Here is a 19,217-nt window from a genome sequence, read left to right as displayed (position 1 = left end):
TGTGCCATTCCTATCTGTTTGCTCCAACAGCACCCGGAATGATGGACCTGGACACGTGTAAGAATGCAAGTCTGCAATTCCTCTACAGCTCCTTTTTCCAGCCTTACCTCACACTCACTGTACAACTTTGTTTCCTTTTGCTTGCCACATCTTGCCTTTCCAACCCTAAAGAGGAGCCAAGGTTTCTAACCCAGCCTATTTTCCTCAATCCCTTTACACATGTCTTCAGGTCTTATCTCAAATCCCCAAAGCCACATCCTCTTAGGGGAGGATGTGGAGAACACAAGCTCTGGGGAACAAACTTTCTGAGGACTTCTCCAGCCCTCCAGCCTAGCTGCAGCCCTCTCCTGGGCCTCTCCAGCCCTTCCCCTGTGCTGCTCACCTCTGCTTCCTCCTCAAGCTGCTGCGTGGCCGCCTCCCGCTCCCTACGCATCCGCTCCTTCCGTGGGACAGACAGACAGACAGACAGAGCCAGAGCAGAGAGAAGAGAGAGGCACAGAGGTCACACAGCTGGGCAGGGCTGCTGAGGGGACACAGGGGCAGTGCCAGCACCACGAGAGGGGCAGCAGAACCCAGCACTGGCACTGGGTAGGGAGGAGCTGGAACTGGGCATTGTTACTGCCAGAGGAAAGGACAGAACAAGAACATCTGGGTGCCATAGGGGAGAGAGAGGGAGAGCAGGTGTCCCCAAGATCCTCTGAGGGACAATCCTGGGAAAGTGAGAGATCTACTATGTCCCCAGGATCCTCTGAGGGACAATCCTGGGGAAATGACAGAGCTGCTGTGCCCCCAGGCATAACCACACCAAGGGAGAGGAGAAGTTTGCTCACTGTGGGAAAAGACACCTTGCTGGAAAAGCAATGGAATGGAAAAGCAAATCCACACCAAGGGAGGAGTTTGCTCACTGCTGCAAGAGACACCTTGATGGGGCACAGGCAGGACAGGCTGGGAGGGAACGGAAAAGCAAATCCAGGCCTTGCTGGCTCACAGCACCACAGGCACAATGATGCAAACACATCCAAAGGGACAGAAGCTCAGCTACCACTCAGCACTGCAGGGGCATTAGAGAGTGACCAGGGACTCATCCCAAAAGCCCCAGCCATGGGACTGCTCCAGGCTGCAGGAGGAAGGGAACGGGCAGGACTTGTCCTAAGGACTGATTCTGGGCACTGATATTTCTGTGACTTGTCACCTGGCAGCTCTGGGCAGAGCCAGGCCTGGGGACAGCACAGCAGCATCCTTCTCTTGTCCATGGAGCCCTCCCAGCTGCTCTCCCCAAGCAGGAACCACATGGTCCAGAAGTCCTGGGAGGATGGAAGGTGGAAGGCAGCTCAGAGGGACCAACCTAAAATTCTGCTGAGCACCTGGGCCCTGTTCTTTAACAGATTCCATGCACTACAGATTCCCAGTGCTCCACACCACCCTGTGAGCTCCAAGCAAGCATAAGCAGCCTGAGAAGTCACAAATGCTCTGGAGGATCACAAGTCACAAAAGGATATTGAGGGATATTCAAGGTGAAGTTTATTCTGAATCTGGTTATGCTTGTTTTGACCAAGAGTCCTCTGAAGGGTGAGGGCTCCAGGTGACACTAATGTGGGGTGACTTCTTTGAAGTCATACTCTGAGGAGTGACAGGAGCACCAGTCAGCCCAGATGGAGCCGTGGCTCCAAATTCCCACAAATTTGGGGCTCCAAATTCTGCTCCAAATCCATCTCTGACAATAGGTGGGGGGGATCTGGATTAAGACTAAAAAATAACTACAGGCACAGAGGCCAGAGTCACAGAGTCACTGACACTTCTACTAGAAACTGAATTATCAGAGAACTGGAGGCAGGAGGTGTCAGCAGTGAATGGGTTTGAAAACTTCCACCATGAGTAGAACAAAGGCATAATTCCTCCCAGTTACTCAGTTCACAGCTTGCTGTGGGCTGGAGACACCTTTGGTCTCCATTGCTCTTGTGCAAGAATGAACATGAAACACTGAAGGGCAAGAAAAATGCTCCAAAGATGGTGACAGAAATTACCAGGGATCTGGCACTGGGACAGGAACTTCCTCCAGCATTCCAACGGCCACCACGGAGTGCTGGCTCCATCACTGGGACAAATTTCATCATCAAAACCAGTTTCAGAGACATAATCCCCGACTGAAGGTTTAAAAGGCCCAGCAGAAAAACATGCCTTTGCTCAAGGGCCTCAGGATCCCAGGGAGCCTGGAGCATCCATTGCTGCCTCCTCCTGGCACACCAAGGGAAGGGGCACCAAAATACATCAGCTTTTTTAAAAAATGAGACATGGCCAAAGCTATTTCACCAATTACAAAGGTTTCTCTGTTTTTTTTTTTTACCCAAGTATTTTTAAATAATCTCAGTACAAATTTTGGCAAAGTCTTGCTCTACCTGAGCCTGAACAAATGGCACCTGCTCAGCCCCAGCAGCAGAATTTGGGGCCATACCTGCTATATTCACAGGTGTTAGGAATGCTGATACTGACCCACAGCACCTGAACTCTCCTGGAATGTATTTCAATCCATATATCCATATTCAAATCCATATTAGATGGATTTCAATCCACATATCCATATTCAAATCCATATACTGCCCACATTAGAACTGGCAGGAATATCCCTTGCTCAGACAGAAACACAATGAAATCAGGTTTGCTGAAACCACATCAAATCACACTGAGCTCCTTCCCTGGCAAGGAATGAGACATTTTACAGGAAAAGCCTAAATCTGTGAACTGCCTTTGCTCTGGGTGAGGTCCCTCCTACCCAAATTGTCAGGGTGGTTTGGGTGGGAAGAGACCTTCCAGGGCCATCCTGTCCAGCCCCTGCAATGAGGGACATCTTCAGCTGGATCGGGCTGAAGATCATTCTGAGAGGTCGTTCCACTTCCACCCAGAACTGCCAACCTCACCCTGCTCCTGGGGGCAGCAAATGTGAACAAGCTCAGAACTGCAGCTGCAGAGAGCCCAGGGAAACTTCAGGCGCATCTGAACCTGAAATCTGACAAAACACCTCAAAATGTAGACACACCTCTGCCAGGAGAGCAGATCCCCCACTGACAACAGTGAAGAATTTAATTTTCCCTCTTCTTCCAGTGACTCTGACTGAATAAATTACTGTTTTAAGAGGGATGACTGGAAACTCTAAGTCCTCAAGAGGCTTGAGTCTGCTGATCTATTACTGTGAAATTCTCTTTCTGTGCAGGGCTGAGCCAGTGGGCAGACACAAAACTCTCACAGCAAAGCAGAGAAATGGCCATGTGAACTGAGGAGCACAAAGCTGTGTCTGACCACAGCATCACTCCTCCACTCAGGGCAGCTCAGAGATATGTGTTCTCATCTTTGCTCACAAAATCTTGGTCAGTCACAGGGTGCTGGACAGAGAAAACTGATTAAATTTGGGACTTCCAAGCTCACTGGCCATTTTTCTGGAAGCTGCATCTTGGCCAGGAGGTACCAGCAAGTAACAAGGGTGGTTTTCGTGAATACCACAGAAACATCACCAGAGAGGGATGTACCACAGGAACATCACCAGAGAGGTGCACAGGGAGGTAAAGCACAGCCTAAGAGCAGCCAGGGCAACAGAGCAGTGAACCACAGAGAGGGAATGCCCAGAGCTCCACCCCATGGCACTGCCAAGGGGGCAGAGACCCAGAACTGCCATGGCACTGACACCAGGACAGAGATCCAGAACTGCCATGGCACTGCCAAGGGGGCAGAGACCCAGAACTGCCATGGCACTGACACCAGGACAGAGATCCAGAACTGCCATGGCACTGACACCAGGACAGAGATCCAGAGCTCCCCATGGCACTGCCAAGGGGGCAGAGACCCAGAGCTCCCCATGGCACTGACACCAGGACAGAGATCCAGAGCTTCCCGTGGCACTACAGTGGAGCAGAGATAACCTGTGACACCTTCCTTGGGACCCACAGACTTGGCAGAGCCACTGCTACAAACACATTCTGCTACACAAATGATCTCTCACCACTTTCTCCATTTCTTCTCTCTCCCACTGAGTGGCTTCTCTCACCATTTCCATCTCCTAGGAGAGAGCAGAGTTAGAGCCACCTCACCCTGTGCTCTCTCCACACCTGCAGCAGCTGGAACCTCACCAAGGTGTCACAGTCCTGTCCTAGCGTGTTCCTGATCCACGTGCTGGGCCCTGCTGATCCCAGGCCATGCCCACTGCAGGCTGCATGCACCAGGGGAGACACCAGAGACTTGCAGAAAGCGCTCCCACTGTGCTCTCAGCTGAGGCCCACACCCACCTTCTGCAGGATCTCCAGCTCCTCGGGGCTCAGGTCCCGGTCGATGGAGGAGATGCTCTCCAGGCTGTTCTTGCGCCCGATGCCAGCAGCAAAAGGGTTGGCAATGATTCCTGGGGACATCTGCAGAGCAAACAGCACATCATCACACCTGGTGGGAGCCACAGAATTCATCCCAGAAGCTCCCTGTTCCAGCCTCCCACACAGAGTACCAAGCAAGTCAGACACAGAACTCTTCCAACAACTTGGAACCTTATTCCATAGAATCCCAGACTGGTTTGGGTTGGAAGGGACCTGAGAGCATCCAGCTCCATCCCTGCCATTTAGGCTGACAATTGTTTGAGGAACACAAGGTCTAATCAAGCTGAATTTCAATTGACCCAGGTGCAAGAAGGGGATAAGGTGAGCAGGGACTGGCTTCATGTTCTGCTGGAGAATACAAAAGCTCACTAGCTAAGCCTTGGAAGCAGAAATCTGAGAGGGCATGGGATTGCTCCAGGGAAGTTCAATCCTGTGGGGAAAGATGAACACCAATAAAGAGCCAGACTATTTACTGTAAATGTAACCCTGGCCAAGAAAAAATGGGCATAAATAGTTTAGTGAAAATGAGCTTGAAAATATTTTTTTTAGTGCAATGCTATTGTGGAACAGAACTAGCAGGAGAAAGACAGTCCTGTGGAACCACTGCTTTTCTGGACTGGAGACCCCCTCCAGTTCATATCATAGGTCAGACTTTGAAATCTGGGACCTCAAAAAACCAAACAAATCTACAGCAGAAGGCTGGGAAAATCAGTGTTCTGTGAAGTGAGGAATCCCCTGAATCCTCCTCCCTCAGGGAAACCTCCAGGGTATTGCCTGGAAAAACCCACCATAGAGTTCTCCCCGCCTAGGTGGACAGAAAGGACTCCCCCATGGAGCCTTGCATCCACAGCAGTTCCTTTCCCCATATGTCCCAAATTCTCGTGGTTTCTCCTCTCCCTGTTCCCTCACTGGTTGTGTGTGACCGTGTTCACAGGGGTCCCAGGGTGAGGGAAGAGACGAGGATCTGACTCCATGTTTCAGAAGGCTTGATTTATTATTTTATGATATATATTATATTAAAACTATACTAAAAGAGTAGAAGAAAGGATTTCATCAGAAGGCTTGCAAAGAATAGAAAAAAAAAGAATGAATAACAAAAGCTTCTGTCTTGGACAGAGAGTCTGAGCCAGCTGACTATGATTGGCCATTAATTAGAAACAACCACATGAGACCAATCACAGATGCACCTGTTGCATCCCACAGCAGCAGATAACCACTGTTTACATTTTGTTCCTGAGGCCTCTCAGCTTCCCAGGAGAAAAAATCCTAAGGAAAGGATTTTTCATAAAAGATGTGTGTGACAGTTGTGGCATCCCTGGTAGCTTCCCTGTAGGCCAATGCCCTTTGCCTTGCCTCCACTTAAACCTGTGGATGCTGACAGTCTGGTCAGAGATGAAGTCAGATAAACTTTCCCAGGAATGGCTCTGGGAAGTTTTGAAAAGTTCAGAGAAAGAACTAAAACAGTCCTTAATCTTTGCAGCTAGAGTTTTGAATGTGTTGCTTACTTGTGAGATGTGTACAAGATGTGTTGTTCCTAATTCACCAATGAAGTGAGGGGTGTTGACTGAGGACCAACCAGGTCCAGCTTTGTCAGAACTGCCTATAAAAGAATGTGTGCTGTCTAATAAACTTGGGAGAACACAGGAGTCTGTGTCACTTCATTCACCCATCCCTAATACAACAGTGACATAAATCTTGTGCAAAGCACATGGTCTTGTTTTTGTCTCTGATTTCCCTTCTGTGTGCTGGAACAAACCTTTGCTGGGACTGACCCCACAAAAGGCCCTTCTGCCTGTCCTTGCTGAGCCAGCCATGGTGAGTGTGGTGTGTGCACCTGACTGCCTTGCCTGAACATTTACCCACACAACTTTTCCAAAGGAGATGCTTACTGGGGAACTGTCACAGATGTGTTTTATGAAAAATCCTTTCCTTAGGATTTTTTCTCCTGAGAAGCTGAGAGGCCTCAGAAACAAAATGTAAACAATGATTACCTGCTGCTGTGGAATGCAACAGATGGATCCGTGATTGGTCTCATATGGTTGTTTCTAATTAATGACCAATCCCAGTCAGCTGTATCGGACTGTCTGGTCAGTCACAAGATTTCATCATCATTCCATTTCTTTCCTTTTCTATTCTTTGCAAACCTTCTGATGAAATCCTTTCTTCTATTCTTTTAGTTTAGTTTTAATATAATATATATCATAAAATAATAAATCAAGCCTTCTGAAACATGGAATCAGATCCTCCTCTCTTCCCTCTTCCGGGGAGCCCTATGAACACCACCACAGGGAACAGGTGTGGCATTCACATTCTCTGAACAGACAGAGACATAATTCTCTCTCTCAGTTTTTTTCCTGGAGAAGCACAGAGGGAAAACAATTTCTATCGCTGCTTGCTGCTCCTGTGTTTCACATGTATGTTGGGAATGTGTTGGGAAGGTTGTTTACCTGAAGGAATTTGGTAATTGGATTCTGGTGATGATTGTTTGTATTAATTGGCCTCTTGGATCAAAGCTGTGTGCTGGCTGTTGGCAGACAGTCATGAGTTTTTCAGTAATAAGTATAATATAGTCTAGTATCTCTCTTTAATATAGTATAATGTAACATAGTATAGTTTTAATAAAGCAAGTGTTCAGTGTAGCAGGCACAGGGCCTGCAAGGCCTCCCTGGTGTTCAGCAGCCTAAGATAGGAAATGCCTGGTCATGATGACTGGACCTAAGAAGCCCCTCTTCCACCTTCTGACCCTTGTTATCTCCTTCTGAAACATGGAATCAGATCCTCCTCTCTTCCCTCTTCCGGGGAGCCCTATGAACACCACCACAGGGAACAGGTGTGGCATTCACATTCTCTGAACAGACAGAGACATAATTCTCTCTCTCAGTTTTTTTCCTGGAGAAGCACAGAGGGAAAACAATTTCTATCGCTGCTTGCTGCTCCTGTGTTTCACATGTATGTTGGGAATGTGTTGGGAAGGTTGTTTACCTGAAGGAATTTGGTAATTGGATTCTGGTGATGATTGTTTGTATTAATTGGCCTCTTGGATCAAAGCTGTGTGCTGGCTGTTGGCAGACAGTCATGAGTTTTTCAGTAATAAGTATAATATAGTCTAGTATCTCTCTTTAATATAGTATAATGTAACATAGTATAGTTTTAATAAAGCAAGTGTTCAGTGTAGCAGGCACAGGGCCTGCAAGGCCTCCCTGGTGTTCAGCAGCCTAAGATAGGAAATGCCTGGTCATGATGACTGGACCTAAGAAGCCCCTCTTCCACCTTCTGACCCTTGTTATCTCTCTGTAAGACTATAGGTCACATTTGCCTCGACCCTTACTATTAGACAATTTCTAACACTCCTGTACCCTATAAAAACCCCTACTTTTGCCTAGTTTGGCAGAAGAGCTGTCCCTGAGACCTTTGCAGAAGACTCCAATAAAGACATCTCTGTGGAACCTCACACAGCCTTCTCTTCTCTCTCCTGGCCAAAGGCAATTAGCAAGCTAAAGAGCTGAAATCACAAATGAGCTGATAATCACTGAAGAGCTGAACTGCTTGCTAAGGCTGCCTGTGGCTCTGGAGCCTCCCTGAGGGGCCCGGGCAGGTTGTGCTTAATTGGACCTCTCGTCTTGGGCAACCACAGCAGCTGGGGTCGGGGAGACTCCAAAACACCAGAGCTGCCTCCGAGTTCAGCATTCCAAAGCCTTGGGAGTCAGATGCCAATCATTCCCTGGTCAGGGTCACCTTGTTTCACTATAAATAGGTACCAGCACCCACCATCTGAACCCCACGCTGCTACAGCTGGCACCCAGCCTCTCTGGGATCCATGCTGCTACAGCTGGCACCCAGCCTCGCTGGGATCCATGCTGCTACAGCTGGCACCCAGCCTCGCTGGGATCCATGCTGCTACAGCTGGCACCCAGCCTCGCTGGGATCCATGCTGCTACAGCTGGCACCCAGCCTCGCTGGGATCCATGCTGCTACAGCTGGCACCCAGCCTCGCTGGGATCCATGCTGCTACAGCTGGCACCCAGCCTCGCTGGGATCCATGCTGCTACAGCTGGCACCCAGCCTCGCTGGGATCCATGCTGCTACAGCTGGCACCCAGCCTCGCTGGGATCCATGCTGCTACAGCTGGCACCCAGCCTCGCTGGGATCCATGCTGCTACAGCTGGCACCCAGCCTCGCTGGGATCCATGCTGCTACAGCTGGCACCCAGCCTCGCTGGGATCCATGCTGCTACAGCTGGCACCCAGCCTCGCTGGGATCCATGCTGCTACAGCTGGCACCCAGCCTCGCTGGGATCCAGGCTGCTACAGCTGGCACCCAGCCTCTCTGGGATCCAGGCTGGTACAGCTGGCACCCAGCCTCACTGGGATCCAGGCTGGCACCCAGGCTTGCTGGCTGGCACCCAGCCTCCCTGGGATCCCCGTGGGGCACCGCGGTGCCCCCCAGGCCCTGCCCTGCAGCCTCACCTCGATGGCAGCAGCAGCCCTGGGGTCGAAGCCGTCACAGACCAGCACGAGCAGCGCGTCGCCCACGGCGCGCAGCACCTGCACGGCCTCGGTGTGCGTCATGCCCAGCAGGCTCTGGTGGTTCACCTCCAGGATCCTCATGCCCACCTGCAGGCGGCCGTCCCGGGCTGCAGCCCCCGAGGAGCTCACCTGCAACACACCAGGGTGTTGGGAAGGAGGAAAGTTTGACAAGAAAGTCTCACAGGTATTTATGCTTAGCAGAAAGATTTTTAAATGTTGAGTCTGATGAAGGAAAGAGATGGAAGCAAGTTTTGATACAGAAGAAAAGAACTGCTGAGCCAATCTTACTGGATAACCAAGGAGGCAAAGGGTGTGTTAGTTAGAAGGGGTTTTTATGGCTTAGAGCAAAGGATAAACCCACCCCAAACAGGATGTTTTTACCAAGCAGAAAGATAGCATAGGCAAACAAGTCAGTAAATGTTGCAAGTAGAAAAAAGGTCTCAGAATTTTCCACTGCAAGAAAACTGAATAACAACTTCTAGCTTAAACTGTAATGTATTGACTTTTACTGATTGGAGAATAGTAACATGAATATGGTAATTATAGCAGTTATGATAGGCTATAGATAGTAGTTAAGGTATAGATTGGTTCCACTGTATTAGGATGCTCAGCAAAGAAAAGTATAAAATGCATTGTAACCAAAACCAAAGGGTCTCCAGGCCTGCCTCCAGCTGGAGCTGACAGCTGTAGGCACAGGCTTTGTCACCCATGACCCTGGACTGCTGTAACACCTTGGATGGAATAAACTGCATTTTGTATACAATAAACTGCATCTTGTATACAACAAACTGCAATTTGGAGAGCCGCCTGGAGTCCCACATCTCTCATTTAGGCTCTTACACCAGGGGCCACTGCAGCAGCTCAGACACGAGAGCCTGGGGACACGAAGAGGTGACAGCACACACAGGGAACGGGGACAACAGCCTGCAGCTGCACGGCAGGGGAAGGATCTGCAGGTACTGTGGAGAGGGCAGAGCAGGAAGAAGCTGTACAGGCTGGTGGAGGGAACAGGTGTGGAAGAATCTTTTGTGTGAGATAAAAGAAGGTGAATTTGAAATTTGCTGTCTGAACATGAACTACCGTCTCAAGTGCCTTCAATCCAGACCCAGAGAAAGCCACAACTGGTACCCCATAGACAGAATGTAGAAAAAGCATGCATGCTGTAATAAAAACAGTTTGAAGCCTTCTGAAGAAGCCTTCTTGGTTCCATGTAACCAAGGAAAAAAGCAGGTGAGAAGGAAAAGCTGTCACATCACAGAAAGAGAAATCATTTTGTGGTGGGAGAGAGACACAATGGAAATGCAAATGAAGACAAACTAAGGAGGAAGGAGGCAGGGATCAGACATGCAAAGAGGAAGAAGAGGAAAAGCACCACTTTGTCCCCTGGTTACCAGAAATATCCAGGGAAAAGCAAAGGCAGGGAAACCCCTCCAGACAGGACAAGTAGGAGAGGCTGAGGGGAGTAACATAGCTCAAGGGAGAGCAGGGAAGTTCGGGATTTTGGTTCTCTGCAGGCTAAAACAACAAGTATTGGGCAAAACATAGAGGGGAGATGGGGTAAACTAACTCTGTGCCATGGCTAAACTGTGAACCTTCCACCCCCAAATCCTGTAATGCTGCAGGAGAGAAAACCAGACCCAGCTTCTCAAAATAACTGCCAGTTAGAATAATCCCAGGTTTTCTTTCCCTGCTGTTACAAATGTCCCAGGTGAACATGCAACTGTCACTCTGAAAGAGGGAATTTATTCTTTTAACTTTAGAACTCAGATAAAACAGTTACAGCCACATAAGAACAAATGCTGAATGTTCCCTTGCCTTAGCAGCAGCCAATTATCAGTTATCAGGGTTGACTGCCAATTATGGAGTGTATTCAGCCATGAGGATAACTCACATCAGCTTCTGCCCCCCAAAAAAAAGCTAAAGAGGGAATCAGTGACAATGAAGTGAACACCCAGAGTCCTCTTTGTCAGCAGCCAGACCAAAACGACACCGCTCATTGCTGTGCTCTGCTGCCAGCGAAGAAAAAGCAATAAAAACTTTTTGGAAAGGGTTGGGAGGAGCATAAACTGATAAGCATGAGCGTAAGTTGAACAAGAAAATGTGTAATTTCTGGAGGAAAACTGATGTGAGAATTTTCTGTGACACAAACAGTCACCTAAAAAAGTAACAAAGTCACACAGACAGTGCGTGGCACAGGAGAAAAGGTTAAGAATTCCTGGTGCTTTCCATGGAAGGAGGAAAGAGCTTGCATGTCTGAGTGGGCAGGAAGGGACAGGCACAGGGGGACCAACAGGAATGTGGGTACAAAGAAAGATGTGTGGGTTGGCACTACAGGAAAAAACACAAGGGAAGAAACACAAAGCAAAATAAAGGCAAGCAGGAAGTAAAACAAGAAACTGTGAAGTTGCTGTAGAGGAGGAAATATGCAAGGACAAGGACTTGTCTCCTTTGCTGGAGGGAGAATCTCCAGGACTGGTGCCCCAGTGAAAGCTGAGAGCTTTCCAGCAGCTCCCCCAGGGGTCACCCTCCTCCCTGGCAGTGCCTGCAGAGGCGCTGCTCTGGTACCTTGGAGATGAAGATGCCCTCATCAGTGGGATCAAAGGGATTGCCAGCATGGCCCTTGGCTCCACCCCGGATGCTGATGCCCAGCTTCTCTCCTGGAGCTTTTTCAATGCATATTTCCTGGAAACACAGAAAAGTCTCCTTGTTTGTGGGCCAAGTTCAGCTGAGGGAACACTCCTCAGCGTGACCACAGCTCTAAATGCCCTGAAAAGGGCCTGAATTAGGTACAGGTATAGGGAATGAGGGATAGGGAATAGCCCCATCCCTCATTTGGCAGTTTATTCCTGTTTGGGGAGGACCTGCCCTTTTCTGTTCCCTGATGACAGAGTCACCACAGCCATGGCAAGAGATCCTCAGCATGCCCCAGCTGGAGACACACTTAAAAGTGACTGGATTCTGCCTGCAAAGGAGTGGTGCCTCAGGTTTTAGCTTTCATATTTTTCAGATTCTGTGCTGCTTTAGCGTGTGGGTCTGGGCTTCATGTTAGGGGATGGGGAGCTCTGTTCACAGAGTAGGGAGACAAAACAATTCCTTGTCTAGCTGGGGACCAAGGCCAAATGATCCAAATCTCAGCCCCAAGAGCACAAACAATGGGGGCTGAAGAGAGAAAAACAAGGATGGGACTTAATGTGCTAAAGCTGTAATTGGACAATTAGCTCCAATGTGCTAATGCACCAAAAATTATAAAAGTGTGAGGACCTGTCATCCATTTTTTGTAACCATTTTGGTTCATCTTGGGTGTAGCCCTGGTTGGACTCTTGTGCTGCCCAAGGTTGAACTATTGAGGTCTCCAAATAAATCTACTTTATTTTTAATCCCTACTTTAAATCCTTACTTTATTCTTTAGCTCCATCCAATCTCTGTTCTAGGCCAGCCTTCACAAGGCATCAGGAGCAGGAAATCCCAGGAGTCTGGCTGTATCCTACCCCAGACCTCCCCCAGGTAGGAACTGCCCCAGAGCCCCGCTGTGACTGCCCCCAGAGCCCACCTGCATGCCAGGGGGCGGGGGGTCTCTGCGGACCAGCATGCTGAGCTCCTGGCTGTTGCAGAGCAGGGCGTTCACAGCCTCCTGGTGCGTGGCGTGGCGCAGGTCGGTGCCGTTCACCTCCAGGATCCTGTCCCCGACGCGGAGCCCGCTGCGCGACGCCAGCCCCCGCGGGATCACCTATGGACACAGCAACGCCACCTGAGAAAGGGCTGTACACCCTGCAGGAGGCTTTACAGAGACTGCGGGGAGCCTGAGAGAAGTCTGGTGTTGAAGATTGCAATGCAAGATGTGTTCCATTACCATCTGTATGGCAGATTATCTTTTGTCAAGTGGGCAGTTTGCCTTATCTGTCTGAGTGACCACATTCACACCTCCATCCCTATTCCCATGAGAGTGTGAGGGAATGGGCTGCAGCCAGTGGCCAGGTGTGTGCTGCCCCTGCACGCCATCACCGCTGGAATGGGAATGTGGGATCAAAGGACACTGGCCTGAGTGCAGCAGAGCAGCCACACACTGTCCCACCAGCACCTTCCCAGTAAAGCCTGGCTTTCTGCAATGCCAGCATCTTCCCAGAACTCACTAAAGCCAACCTGAACCCAGCAATTTCAAAAGCTGACTGGGATTCCTCCAAAGGGATCAGCATGGATTAGAAAGGTCTGAGGCTTTTACACGCCCTCAGATGGCTCCAGCAGCAGCACATGCAGCACAAACATCCCTCCACACATGCCTCTCCCATGCCCTTATTTCACAAATCCATCCTGTACAGCTGGACTCCCATCAAAATCCTTCACCCTAATCCCAATAACCAACAGCTCAGAACACCCAGAGCAGCTCTGCTGGGACTCTACCTTGGAGATGAAGACACCTGGCTCATGAATCCCGAAGGGATGGCTGGAGTGGTCACTGCCCCCGACGATGCTGAGGCCCAGAGGACCCCCTGCTTTCACCAGGCGGATTTCCTGAAGGGAACAAGCAGCAGTGTCAAAGGCAATGAAGGATATCACCTACAGACCACAAACACTGACAAACACGGAGTCAGGGCTGTTTTGCATGGGTAAGCACAGGGTGAACACCCATGGGACAAGGGGGCTCCCCATGTGGGACTCTACAACCTGGAGAAGAGCTGGAATGGGGCTCCAGGAGAGCTGGAGAGGGGTTTTGGACAAGGGCCTGGAGTGACACAAGGGGGAACAGGTTCTCCCTGAAAGTGGGCAGGGTTAGATGGGATACTGGGGAGAAATCCTTCCAGGCCCTGGTACAGGGTGCCCCGAGAAGCTGTGGCTGCCCCATCCCTGGAAGTTTTCAAGGCCAGGTTGGACAGGGCTTGAAGCAAGCTGGGCTAGTGGAAGGTGCCCCTGCCCATGGCAGGGGGTGGGTCTGACTTCCAGGTCCCTCCACCCCAATCTTTTCTACAATGACACCTCCAGCCCCCAATAACCCGCCAGGCCGGTCCCCATCCCCACAGCCATCTGTCAGGATTACACTGTGCCCCCCAAGCCAAGCTCACCTCAATAGGGTACTGATCCTCCAGCCCCAATAACCCTCCAGGCCAGTCCCCATCCCCACAGCCATCTGTCAGGATTACACCAAGCTCACCTCGATGGGGTACTGATCCTCCAGCCCTTTGCTCAGGTGGTTCCTGGGTGTCTCCTCAGGCAGGCTGTCCCCTGGCCCCGGCGGCGGCGGTGGGGAGTGCATGCGGGCGTGGGGCGAGCCCCCCTCGCCGGGCTGCTCCTCTGCCCTGGCCTCTCTCTCCACCAGCAGCACGATGGTGGGGGAGGCTGCGGTAAGCAGCGCTACGGCCTGATCATGCCTGGCTTCTGTCATGTCTACCCCATTGATCTGGAACAAAGCCGGCGTCAGGGCCGAGCCCTGGGAGCCCTGTCCTGCTGGTACCTGTGCCCCAGAGCACCTTATGAGCTCCCAGCTCCCTCCAACCTGGCAAAGGGGCACAGGCACCTGGGAATTCCCACTGCTCCCAGTTCCCTTCCTGCTCAGCTCTCCTGCCCCTTTTCCCGTTCCCTGCACAGCTGACACGTCCTCCAGGGGATCACACAGGCCAGGGGTGATGTTCCACCTGCCACAGCCTAATGTCTCCATGTGGGAGAAGCAAAACAGAGATTTCCAGCAGCAGTGCCACGACACAGGCACGTGCAGAAGCAGCTGCTGCCGTGTCACTGAGCCAGCTGCCCTCATCAGTCACCCAAAGCCCTGACAGAGACACCACGGGCAGGATTTGATGGCTGACAGGACCTGTCACTGGTCACTGCCCCACTGGCTGCCCATGCTGGGCAAGGGCATGGTAGCCAGCTCTAAGGCATTAAAAGTGACCCCAGGTACAGAGAGATTTGAAAGAACAGAGAGCCTTTCCTACAAAATTAAGATTTAAAACTGCCTCCCTATAAACTCAAAGTACATCACTGCTTTCCACAGATGTACAAGGGGCAGAAACTCAGCTGAAGAACACAGCCAGAACAACAAAACTAGACAGGAAAAAGCTGAAAATTAAAAGGTTTCTAGTCATTAGGTTCTGGAAAAGCTTTCCAAAATGAACAAAGAGGACATCAAAAAAGCAGCTGCCAAGACTTGATCAGCTCATGAAATAACAACATGACTGTAACAGTCACAGCAACTGGGCTTTGCAGGCCAACTCCCCAGTGCCTGATCCCCAGAAATATTATTGTCACTCCCCAGCTCCTTCCCAGAGAGCAGTTTCTGGACTAAGCTGGCATGCAGGGCTTTGTCCAGACCCCCTGTGACCTTCTCAGCACTCTGTCCCACCCAAGGCTGTGGGTACTGCTCTCCTCAGGACAGCCCTGGGAAGTGCCCAGAGTCACCTCTGCTGAGAACACTGTCCCCAAAGGACACCTCTAGCACAAATCAGAAGGATGCCAGGGCAGCAGCTGGCCCGTGCCCCCAGGAAGAGGAAGGGGCAGTGGCTGCTGAGCACAGGACAGGGCGCCAAGCAGGAAAGGTGACAAATGAACCACACAGGTGCACAGCCCCTAAGGGAGTGCAGGTAACAGACACACGGCTCAGACACCCCAGATGGATCCTCAAAGAGTCACCAAAAGCAATCACACAAAGGAATCAGCACACGGATCCTCAAAGAGTCACCAAAAGCAATCACACAAGGGAATCAGTACATGGATCCTCAAAGAGTCACCAAAAGCAATCACACAAAGGAATCAGCACATGGATCCTCACAGAGTCACCAAAAGCAATCACACAAGGGAATCAGCACATTAGAGAAACGTGACCAGACCTGGCAACCAGTCTGAAGAAGAAATGGAGATTATGAGGGGCTGTCTCAGCACATCTCTTGCAGGAAAGGGCCAAGTGGCTGCAGGAAGCTTGAAGGAGGTGTTGTGGGGATATGCAGCACTTAGTATGGGACGTTTAGCAGAACAGGAAGAGGACTGGAGGTGAGGAACAAGCACAGGGAAATACAGGGGAGAACAGGAGGCTGCTGGTCAGTGCTGGTCTAGCCAAGCCTGGCGCCTGAGTGCACATCTGCTCTGCCCCTCCCCATATTCTGTATTTACTGGGCCAGCTCACTCTGTTCAGGGCACGTGGGGAGAGCTGCTGGTAAAACTCAAGCTGGACTAGCCAGCAAGTAGGAATCCAAAACATGGGAAGACTCAAGAGGTGGCCCAGAGGCTGGATGAAAGGCTTGGGTGTGACCACAGAGCCTGGAAGCCCTGGCTGCTGGAGCAGAGGCTGGAGCAGGCAGGAGCCCTGACTGGGCTGAGGGAGGGAGGGAGGATGTGTGCCATTCCCTAGCAAGCTGAACCCTGATGAGCCACAGGCATCACCAGGGAGAATCTGGCTGTCCTGCTGCCCTGTGAGCACCACCTGTGCTCAGGTGTGCACCTGGAAGGGCACTGCCCTGTCCTGCCTTGTGATCTGGGACCAGCTGTGTCTGCCCTCTGTTCCACATCTGGAGTCTGCACTTTCCACTGCTGATGGCTGCAGCTGGAGCAGGGAAAGCAGCAGCTCTGTGTGCAGGGGATTGGGAAGGGAGGATTCCTGGGGTCTTCTGATGGCTAACAAAGGCAACGCCCAGGAGAGACTTGGCTCTTTGGTTCTATCACCACGTCAAGGCCAAACATGCTCATTGAGAGGGAACAAGATGATCTTTGAGGCCCCTTCAAGGCAAGCCTTGCTCTGACTGTATGACACTGCACACACAGAGCTGCTGCAGCACTCTCATTTCTCACATCCCCTCTGCTGTTCTCCTGCCCCTGAGAGGAGAAGAGTGCTCAGATGGGGTCAGGCCAGAAGGGCACAGCAGAGCAGGGACCAGGGCACAGGATTTCAGGGCTGTCTCAAATGTAGCAGCCCCTGGAGCATTTCATCCAATAACTCTTCCCCTGCCTGGAATCCTGGTGGCTACCCAGCTTTTGGGGCAGCTGATTTTCTATGGCCTTCACCTAGCTGGAGAGCAAGGCCAGCCATGCAGCATGGCCCTCTGAGTGCCATGGGGAAGGGACAGTGCCTGCCCTTTTCTCTGCTCCACACATGCCAGGGAATTATGTTATCCTGGCAAATCTCTAAGGGGTCACACTGCATCATTAGGACTCCACGTGTCACCCACCACTACCCTACATCTCCCCACAGTCCGTTTTCTTCCCAGTCCCAAAAAAATCAGTTGCCCTTAGAAACTGCTCCCAATCTTGCACCCTCCCTGCTGGGTTCCCATCCCACAGCTCTGCAGCACCCCCCAGCAGTCCCTGTCCAGTGTCTTTCCCCCAAAATGTCCCAAGAGACACAGGAACACAGGGAATGAGTGACAGTAACTGGGCCATGTTGAGGGGTATTAACTCAGGGGAGACCCAGCTGGGCTCTTCAACCCTGTGCTCAAAGCTCCCCTAAGAAAGTCAAAGGAATAATCCCAGTTCTTCTCCAGAGGAGAAGTCCAGGAGGATTTAGAGCACAGGGGAAGAGCAGGAAGCCGTGCTGTGTTTATTTTCCTAATAAAACAGAATTCTTTGGCAAAGTGAGAGCTGAGCATGACAGGAGAGCACGGCTTTGGAAATGGGCCCTGTACCCAGCAAGGGTCCTCCCCTTCCCCATGCAGATATAGGCAACCTGCACCCACATCCTAGAAACCACGGCATCGTGGAACATTTCCAATAAAAATGGGCAATTCCTGCTTCCAAAGAGTGTGGAAAGCAGGCTTGGAAGTCCTGGGAATGTTCTCCTGAAAGGTGACATGTTCCTGCACTCCTCAGAGGTGAGCAGGGGATCTGAGCTTCAGCTGGTGCTCAGCACCAAACCTCTATGGTCACACACACCTGAGCAAAGGTAGCCAAGGGGACCCTGCTGGGGGTGTCAGGAATAATGAATCAACCTCCATGGTCACACACAGCTCAGCACAGGAAACTGAGGGGTGTCAGGAATAATGACCAAACCTCCATGGTCACCTGAGCACAGGAAACTGAGGGGTGTCAGGAATAATGACCAAACCTCCATGGTCACCTGAGCACAGGGAACTGAGGGGTGTCAGGAATAATGACCAAACCTCCATGGTCACACACACCTGAGCACAGGGAACTGAGAGGTGTCAGGAATAATGACCAAACCTCCATGGTCACACACACCTGAGCACAGGGAACTGAGGGGTGTCAGGAATAATGACCAAACCTCCATGGTCACACACACCTGAGCACAGGGAACTGAGAGGTGTCAGGAATAATGACCAAACCTCCATGGTCACACACACCTGAGCACAGGGAACTGAGGGGTGTCAGGAATAATGACCAAACCTCCATGGTCACACACACCTGAGCACAGGGAACTGAGAGGTGTCAGGAATAATGACCAAACCTCCATGGTCACACACACCTGAGCACAGGTAGCCAAGGGACCCTGCTGGGGGTATCAGGAATAGTGACAGCAACACCTCATACACATCAAAATCCATCAGAGGCCCCAGCTCTGTAAGCCCTGAACTCACACATCCCATGAAGAATCCACTGCAAGCTATTACTAGGGAATTAGATCTGCTTTTCCTATGAAGCTGCCCATGGATATAAATAGAGCTGCTGAAGCAGGGTGGAGGCAGGTTTGACTTTTGGATCTGTTCTAAGGTTTTGTGTCTCCTTTTTCCACAGGTCGAGCAAACCACCCCCAAATGATGGGCCTCAGTACTGCCTCTGTACCATGGAGCATCAAACCATGAGCAAATCCAAAATAATCTGGCATTAATCAGGGTCAGGGCTCAATTTTGGGCAGTGGGGAGAGCACTAGGAGGGAGTGAGAGATGCCATACCAGTTCAAGCTTCCTGCCAAGTGTCAGACCTGCACTAAAATGCTGTGCCTGAGCAAACCCAAGCCAGCCCCAGCCCAGGGATAGAGCAGACAGAAGCCAGCACTGACGAGGCTGTATCAGTGCTTACTCACGCCAGCGCTGCAGTAACACCACAGCAGCTGGGCAGAAACCACCAACAGCACCAGGAGCTGGAGGTGCCCAGAGGCAGCATGCAGCGTGGGAGGAGGGTCAGGAGGCTGAGGAAGGCTCCCGCAGGAGGGGAGTGAGGAGCAGGAGGCAGAGACACAGGTGAGAGCAGTGAGATCCACAGCAACAGCACGGCAGGCTGGAGCTCCACATGAAGCAGGGAAGCACTGGGGTACCCCTGCCCTGCTCCACAGCACCCCTGGGCAGCTCTCTGTGCTCCAGCCCACCCACTGTGCCCCAAGGGGCTCCCCCTCCCCATGGCTGAGCCCCCCAGGCTCCAGAGGGACCTCAGGCTGGGCAGTGCTGCTGTGTCCCCTCCCCCCCTCTAT

At 51.3% G+C, this 19,217-nt stretch overlaps 1 protein-coding gene across 1 annotated transcript in view; it reads right to left on the bottom strand.

The window, feature by feature from the left end:
* Positions 1-19,217, bottom strand: part of SCRIB (scribble planar cell polarity protein) — a 106,604-nt gene that overhangs the window by 34,808 nt on the left and 52,579 nt on the right. The window contains 8 exon segments of the mRNA XM_031065202.1: positions 383-439; positions 3,992-4,048; positions 4,275-4,394; positions 8,819-9,007; positions 11,444-11,560; positions 12,429-12,605; positions 13,277-13,387; positions 14,025-14,270. Of these exon segments, the coding sequence (XP_030921062.1) occupies positions 383-439; positions 3,992-4,048; positions 4,275-4,394; positions 8,819-9,007; positions 11,444-11,560; positions 12,429-12,605; positions 13,277-13,387; positions 14,025-14,270 (1,074 nt within the window).

Source organism: Geospiza fortis, unplaced genomic scaffold (genome assembly GCF_000277835.1).
Source record: "Geospiza fortis unplaced genomic scaffold, GeoFor_1.0 scaffold466, whole genome shotgun sequence".
NCBI lineage: Eukaryota > Metazoa > Chordata > Aves > Passeriformes > Thraupidae > Geospiza > Geospiza fortis.
The sequence above is the reverse complement of the archived record's forward strand: the minus strand, read 5'-3'. Positions and strand labels throughout refer to the sequence as shown.